Raw genomic sequence first — 8,281 nt, forward strand, 5'->3', positions numbered from 1 at the left:
ATTTACATTATTTAATTTTTGTACCTGATAACTACTATTCTAATACTGTGTTATTAGACCAACCTTAAACACCTGAAATGCACTGATTATTTTTATGTTTGCTTTATTACATTTATATGTGCGATTGCACATACTATGATTACTTGATCTTATTTTATTACTTACTGAGTTTAGTTGTCTTCAACAATATTTGAAATTGTGAGTTATAGCTTTATTTATTAAGATTACATGGGTAACAACAAACAAATAACTAGATACTATTAATACTCTTTTGTGGCGGGGCCAGTGAACATTTTGGCAGTAATTGTAATCACTTGCTCGACCTGGCCAGTAGAAAAAATCCTTAGCTTTGAGCCCTGAACTTAATTGAAGGTGAAAAATTTACATAAATGTTACTTGTATTGTTTAACAGCAATGATGTACATTTGTAATTTTTAATATTATGGAATAATTTAGAGAGGTAGGACTGATTTGCTCACTAAAAGGAGAAAGAAGAAGCGCTGCACTTTGCAGTTGGAAGAGAATGGGTGTGCTGTGTTTACCTGACAATATTTGTCTTCAGGAGGCCTTCAGGAGGGATTGGAGGAGAACCTGTCTAGTCCAGAAGAATTGTTTCACACGGGACACTCTCGCAACTCCAGCTTTGCCAGCCAGCAGAGCAAAATCTCAGGTGGGGCTCAGGGCACGATCAAAAGAACACCAGGTACAGATCAGGGCTGATTTTAGTAAAAACACCTGAAAATACACATTTAAATGCAATTAATTTAGCAGATTTAATTAATTTATCTGTTATGACTCACAAATGAGAAAAATCACAAGCAGTTTATAAAAAAGGAGCCAACAGTCAGATGCAATAAAGAGAAACTTTTCAAAATACGTTTAGGTTTGGCAAAAAGATGTAAATAAAAAAATCTTACAGTATAGAAAAGAGCAGCTTTATAAGGAAACAAAATGATGAAAATGTACTATACAGTGTCTTCTGACCAAGAGATGTGCTAATTCCCTCATGCACTCACTCCACACAGGCTACAGCACAGAGTACTTTCGCTCGTCCAGCCTGACGGATCTCTCGCAGCACCGCCGGAATACCTCCACCAGCAGCAGTAACACATCTGGAGGGACCACCACAGCTGCCGAGAGCCCTGTAGAACAGGAGAAAGAGCTAAAACCAGAGAAGCCCCCACGGCCCCCCCGTCCCGGTCTGCCCCCCAACAGACCCTCAAGGTGAGGAGGCTGTTATCAAACTTAGAAAAATATACATTCCTGTTGACTAATATATATATATATATATTATTTTCTGATTATTGTAATATACGTTGCCTTGTTCAGCAGTAATGAGCAGATCATATCATAGAAACCTGACAATAATGTAAGTCTTTATTCAAAATATATTTATTTAAGCATATATATTGAATGTTTTATACAGAAGAAAGAAGGACTCTGTGGAAAGTCACCCCACCTGGGTGGACGACACGCGTATTGACGCTGATGATATCGTGGAGAAGATCGTGCAGAGTCAGAACTTCAGTGATGTCAGCAACAATGAAGGTGCGTTAAGAAGACAACATGCTGGCTTTTGTATTTAGCTCTATTGTACCTCTCATTTGTCCCAGTTCACAGCTGGTGCTGATTTACTGACATTCATTGCATTGTTTGCTGGTTACTGATACATATGTGTGAATTACCCACTTAATGCCCATGTGTGAAGCTCTGAAACTGATCGTTTTGTCCATCTTTCTCTTGCAGACAGCAATCTAACACTGTTTATCAGTAGGGATGGTACCACAGCCTTAAGTGGCATCCAGCTGGTCAGCAGGTAAACTGGCGCTCTTGTATATCCTGTAGCTTTTGATGTAAACAACACATTGTTTATTAAATTAATGACACTTGCCTAAATTGGTTGGGTTTTTACTTGGATTTTTTTTCTTTCTTTCCTTTTATTGAATTAAAAAGCATCATACTTTTTACCCCACTACATTTGATAAATACGTGTCAAGTTTTTTTTTTCATTTTTTTAAAGTACATTAGAAATCTCGTATTTCAGTATTTTACGCAAGTAATTTTAAAATTGGATTTATTTATCAAATGCAGTGAAGTGAATTGTATGATATATCTTGTTAAAGGAAGTAGAAACTTTCCAAATGTATTTATTTAGTTTAGTAATGTGGGCTCTTTCGATAAGTCACACTTTAGTAATATGTTTATTTTATTTTTTAAAAGGGTGTCTGCCGGTGTTTTTGAACAAGTGGTCATCGAGAGTCATTAGATCGCTGGAGGAACGATGGGCACTCTTTCACAAAGCCACTGCCGTCAGTTTTTTGTTAAGACCGGAAGTTTATGTCACTCTCCTCTTTTTGGGGTAAATCTGTGTACTCACACATTACAATGGTATCACCCTAATTGTGCTTCACATTTGCAAAAGAAGTGGGTACTTCTATAACATTCATAGCTCTATGATTAAGACTTAATCCTCAGAAATGTTTTTCACCGGATTCTGAGGATATCATCTACTTGAAATGCCTTTAGAAGTGAGGCATGATGGGAGTGTAACACTGTGAAATAAGAGGGCAGTCCAAATTCAGTTTAATGTTACATTAGATCTTTAAAAGCCTTTCAGATATTATTTAATTGCATATTTGCCTTTTATCTCTTTGTCATATTTCACACCTGATATATGCTTAGTGAAGGCAACAAACCACTAAAATATTTTCATACATTGTAATGATAATGTAGTTTGATAAAGTCTCTAACCAGTCCATTATTCCAATACCAGCCTGTGTTAAAGGATGTACAGTATGGCTGGCCGTACAAGTACGTCAGAGGTGAGGAGAACATTTTGGCCGTTCTTCTCACAAATCTGTTCTCAGTGTCCTCACTGTGTCTGCGATGGTTACTTGTGTTCCAGCTGGTCTGGTTAACATAAAATCTATAAATGTCTCTCTCTCTCTACAAATCCCCATTTGTTTCAATTTTTCAGTACTTTTTCCTCTTTCACTATTTGAATCTTAATGTGCTGCTGGTTTCAGCCACGTGAACGTTCACGTTACTATGAGTTTCGGCTCTGATAGTTACCGCAGTTTCTTCTTTAGAATAGTTGGCTGCACAACGATACAGTCAAGCTATTTATGTGGTATTTTCTTGGAAGAGCCTTGTCAGTATCCAAATGGTCCTGCATTGTGAGGATAATAGCTTACACAAAGAGAATAATTTTCTGGAAAAGTTTTATCTTGTAGAATACAAACGTGAAAAATCCCATTGTTTTTGTTGGGTTAGATCAGAGGCCGTGACTCATAGTCACAAGACTACGTCCTTGGCAACTGCCTCTGTGTTTCTGATCGGCACCTGGTGTGCAATCGGAAACAATATACAATAGACATGAGAGAGAATGGAAAGCCCCTTTCTGTGTTTCTCTGTTATGTTTATTGTTTGTTTCGCATCAAGTTAGCTAGCCGTGATCTTGGTCATGGAGAAGTTCTCAGTTGATCTGAGCATTGAAAACTGACATTGTGAGTTCTGCACATTTTCTGTTGTGAGAAAAGTGTAATATGGGCCTGTTTTTATTGTTGCGCAAGCTCATTTTTATGAATTCTTTCTAGGAAATTTCCCTTTAAAACATTTCACCTGTCTAGTGGGTTTAAATAGCATGTATTAAAAGAATCACTGTTCACAAGTAGACTACAGTTGAGAGGGAACGTTACATATGTACTGTAAGTGTTTTAAATCCATTTGAATGGACGTCATTAATGATGATGATTAACCTTTCACTTGCGTCTGTGGCATCAGCTGGCTGCTGTTGTTCTAACTCCTGGAAATCTAAAGTAACACTAACTTTGAAAGTGCAAAATAAATTGTAGGTTGCAGCCTAGTTTTTCTTCATAGCTAATATAAAGGGATTTTCCTTAAAACACTGAACAATGTATGATTTAATTATTTTCATTGTTTACTCTTTGTAGTGTACTTCTGTTGTCCATTCTGATACAAAAAAACATTATTAGCAACAGTAACTCTGTCCTATCATTGTTTTCGAACCAGCTGGCTGGTTCATTGGAATCTTTAGAGGAGTTTAATATCTAATTCTATAATATCTTAACATTGTGATGCCACGAACAACGGAAACGATCATCTGTGATTCTTGTTTTCTTCCATTTCTCTTACAAAGTCTTGTAATGTTTGTTTTTGTAATTGACTCTAACTGGTGATCTTTCTAATGCAGATGAGCGTGATTATATTATTTGCTTTAAAGTGGTCATATGGCGCGAACACGTGTTTTTCTGTGTCTTTGGTGTGTTATAAGTTGCCCATGCATGTATTAGACACGTAAAATTGAAAAATATTAAAGTGTGGGAACAAGAGATGCATTCTATCTAAAGGCGAATGCTTATCCAGACCTGCCTGAAACGCCTCGTGTAACCACACCCCCACAAATCTACATCGGTTCGACCGCCCAAATGTATACGCAAGTAAGATGGGCATACCTGTCAGTACAATTGCTTTGTAACCTGGTGTTCCAATTATGGTAAGATGCGTTACATTTCCATCACACGCTTGCAGTATTCGACCAATTACTACGCACTGGTTAACTGGCCAATCACAGCACACCTCGCTTTACAGAGAGATGAGCTTTGTTAAAAATCTGCATGTTTCAGCGAGGCGGGGCAAAGAGGAGATACAGTACTGTACATGCATGGTATATGGAAAATACAGCATTTTTTAACCTTAAATCGTGTATACACATTGCATTACATCTAAAACAAACGATAATATTCTTTTTAGCCGTGTCATATGACCCCTTTAAGATGCTGTTGCAGGGCGTTGATTGGGGTCTATATGGAGATGTTTATTATAGCAAGAACTATTTTCAGTATTCTGGTGCTTTTTTAAAGACAGTTCAGTCAATACACTTTCATTGAAATTTATTTAATTACATCATATGATTTTATGGTGGTCATGTTATATGATTTTATATATGCACTATGTGGCCATCCTGCGGTATATGCTCCAGAATCATGAAACATTAGAATACACACAAATATATGTATAAATAACCTTCACTACAACAGCACTTAAATACTAAAGACTTGTGAAACACACATTTTACAAGATGTTGATTATTATTTCTTTACTATAGGGATGAAAGCTATGCACTTTCCAAAATGACATCCATGTCGGTTACAACAATACTGATAAATTATATTCTGGAGATTTCTTTACAAAAGAGTAGAACCTATATAAATGCATTTATTTTTGGTGATTTCTACAGATATCACACATAAGTAATGTGCTATTGCCCCAAAGTTTTCATGGTTATGTTTGGTTTGCATGGAGATGAATACTGCATTTTCTAACAATGGACCAGATTTGTACACTCAAATGTGAATGTTTCTTTAATCTAACTGTCAGGTGATGTTATATGTATTATTTTAGGCGAAATAAAGTTAATGTTGGGTATCATACATGTTTGTTGTGATTTATTTAAATAGTGAGCTTAAACATCAAGCTAATACTATGGACAAATGACTACTTAATTGTAAGGTTTCAGTTGTTAACATATAAAACACACCTGGCCTTCTACAAAACAGAGAAATGAAAAATAAATTATTAGTGCCTAGAAGAGGACAAGCAGGGTTGATAGTGTTTGTAACTAATGAAGCTGAAACAGTAATTGGCAATTCAAACTTTATGTATGTGACATTTTCTGTAATAACTTTGTAAATTCACCCATATAATGTAACGAAAGAAAAATATCAGTTTATGCATATACTAAGTTTTCTATTTTAAAATAGGAAACAATGTGTTATGGATGTGACGAAAAGGACACGTTTTTGATGAACAAACCAACCTATCAGTATGGTGAAAACATTGGTATAAACTTTGGATTTTTCATCTTAAGGTTGACATTTGCATGTATTTTCCCTAATGCACAAAATTAAAACGTAAAGAAAATTGCAAATAATTCTGAATAAAGCATAAATAAACAATGAAGCTCTGTGATATGAATTTACAAGCTTGAAACTCCAAATCATCGCGCCGCTTCTATCCAATAATTGTCTTTTAGCACCATCGTGTGGTGAATAGTGATAATGGAAGTGTGAGATTGAAAACTACATTTCCCAGCAGGACTTTCATTGGTAGCCGGAAGTACGTTTTATAATCAGGAATCTTCGGATGCTTGCGGAAGTGGCACCTTAATAATGGTAAGATAAACGCAAGTCTTTTTAGTTTAAAGACAAAACCAGCTATTATAACTATTAACATTATGCTGATTTATAGGACATCGTGTACTTTCTTGTTAATGATTCCATCCTGTTGCCTTAACTTTGTAATGACGATGAGTTTATCACACATGACCAGCTAACACTTCTAACAAACTCTGAAAAACCCACGAGGATACGACCAAATAAATCATTCACTAACACCAGTAGTAGTTAATAAAGAACTGTTGTATGTACTGTAGTCATGTACATTTTGTAATAAATTGTATTAAATAAAAATATGAAGCTTTCATTGAACACAGTAAATGTGATTTGCTCTGTGTGGATTTATATTGTACAAAAATAGTATGATTTTTCCCCCATAATATTAAACGTATTAATACGTTTTAAAATGATTATGATGTATTGATTTCAAATAAAATGATTATGATTTTAAATAATCCCTAAAAACAAAATATGCTTTCAGGCGACCGGAGCAGATCAAGCTGTTGGCTTTGGACTTGTTGGCTTTAGTCTGTTACTGTTCACATATTACACCATTTGGGTCATAGTCTTGGTAAGCGATTTTTTTATGTTTATCAGCATAAGACTGTTTGTACCTTCCACCTAATAGAAAGACAGATCTTCCTCCTCATACATCTCCTCGATTTAGAGCTTTTTCTGCTTTTCTTTATTATCTAAAGTCAGTGTATCCCTTTTTGCCCTCTTTATATTGTACAAGCTGAGCTTGTGAATTGTGTGTGTGGACAATATTGTGCATGAGTGTTCACATGGCAAGAAATGTGTGTAAATCACTGCATGTTTGGGCTGTGATGACATTGAGAATGCTTGGGCTTTCTTCAGAAGCACATAGTATAAAATGCTTTGTTTTGTGTTTTGCATTTAAAAATGTCTTCATTCCTTGTATAAGGATAGAGTTAAATGTTCTTTCTTATCTGACAAAACCATAAAGGCAGTTACTGAAACTCTGAAATTCATACGGTAGTTTCCACACACTCGATGAGTAAAAATGTTTTGATCTGGAACTTTGTATTAATCGATTTTTGCACTATTCTTCAAGGAAATGTAGCATTATGGCTGTTTTGCTCCATTATTGTGACTGAGACCGATTAGCGTAACCCACAGCTGTAGAGAAAGACTCCACTTTGTTTGGCTTTTATGCTTTATGTGAAAAATATCTTTGTTTTCTGTACCACTAAAAGTTATTTAAAGTCATTGAGCATTAACACAAACTTGATCGTTCTCGTTCCAGCCATTTGTAGACAGCGATCATGTGGTCCACAGCTACTTTCTTCCACGGGAATATTCAGTCATACTTCCTGGAGTTGCAGCATTAATCCTCTTACTTGTTGTTGGTGAGTAAAGCTGGCAATATGCATTACAAGATGTAAAAACAATGGTCAAACAATCACACAGTTTTCTAATGACTTTAGTAACCTGTTTTTACTCTTGTTTTCAGGCACCTTCATAGGGGTTGTAACATGGAAGAATCGAAAACCTAGGAAAGTTGATTAAGATTCTCCAGGTTGTCATGATCTGCTTACAAGAACCAATGGTGTTATTTTAACTCATGTACCTTCACCTGTACACAGCCACGAGATGATGTATTCCAGTCTGTTGGATGTTAATGAATTAGATTTCATTAGGAGGCCAAATCACTACTGAACATGTAGTCAGTTGAACAGTAGTCAACTTGAACAGTGGCTGCGAACTTGATTTAACTTCAAAGAAATCTTTCCATAGTCAGGAAAATAAACTCAATCTGCACCTTAAGACTTGGGGAAGATGTGTGTACTTTGTACCTGGATGAGGGCTTAATGGGAAATAGTGTGGTTTTGGTTTGTTTGTTTTCATGCTTTATGTTGAGAAATGATTGGACTAGATGCGTCAATGTCTTGTGTTGTAAATAGACTTAATTTTAAGGTATAATGTTAGAAGTTACTCATTTAGGACATCCGCTATAAAACCCCATATTTAAATAAAATGGTAATATGTAAACCTGTCTATAACATTGTTGGTGTTTTGTATTTCATGTTATTCAAATGTACAATATATGTTGTATTTGAAGA

At 35.6% G+C, this 8,281-nt stretch overlaps 2 protein-coding genes across 3 annotated transcripts in view; both read left to right on the plus strand.

The window, feature by feature from the left end:
- The window catches only part of eeig1b (estrogen-induced osteoclastogenesis regulator 1b), a 44,747-nt gene extending 39,302 nt beyond the window's left edge, over window positions 1-5,445 (plus strand). Inside the window, exons 9-13 of one of the 2 annotated variants that reach the window (XM_057359997.1) lie at window positions 563-703; window positions 1,026-1,224; window positions 1,427-1,548; window positions 1,747-1,816; window positions 2,221-5,445. In XM_057359997.1, coding sequence (XP_057215980.1) covers window positions 563-703; window positions 1,026-1,224; window positions 1,427-1,548; window positions 1,747-1,816; window positions 2,221-2,266 — 578 coding nt within the window. In that variant the 3' untranslated portion in view covers window positions 2,267-5,445. The remainder of the gene's footprint in view (window positions 1-562; window positions 704-1,025; window positions 1,225-1,426; window positions 1,549-1,746; window positions 1,817-2,220) is intronic. The other variant, XM_057360006.1, reaches the window with a different exon arrangement.
- Window positions 5,446-6,137: 692 nt separating this feature from the next.
- On the plus strand, window positions 6,138-8,214 carry dpm2 (dolichyl-phosphate mannosyltransferase subunit 2, regulatory). Its single transcript, XM_057360233.1, has 4 exons — window positions 6,138-6,194; window positions 6,679-6,768; window positions 7,465-7,567; window positions 7,672-8,214. Exons 1-4 carry the CDS (start codon window positions 6,192-6,194, stop codon window positions 7,725-7,727), a joined length of 252 nt encoding a protein of 83 aa, XP_057216216.1. The 5' UTR covers window positions 6,138-6,191; the 3' UTR covers window positions 7,728-8,214.
- The last annotated feature ends 67 nt before the right edge of the window (window positions 8,215-8,281 follow it).

Source organism: Triplophysa rosa, linkage group LG2, assembly GCF_024868665.1.
Source record: "Triplophysa rosa linkage group LG2, Trosa_1v2, whole genome shotgun sequence".
NCBI classification, from domain to species: domain Eukaryota; kingdom Metazoa; phylum Chordata; class Actinopteri; order Cypriniformes; family Nemacheilidae; genus Triplophysa; species Triplophysa rosa.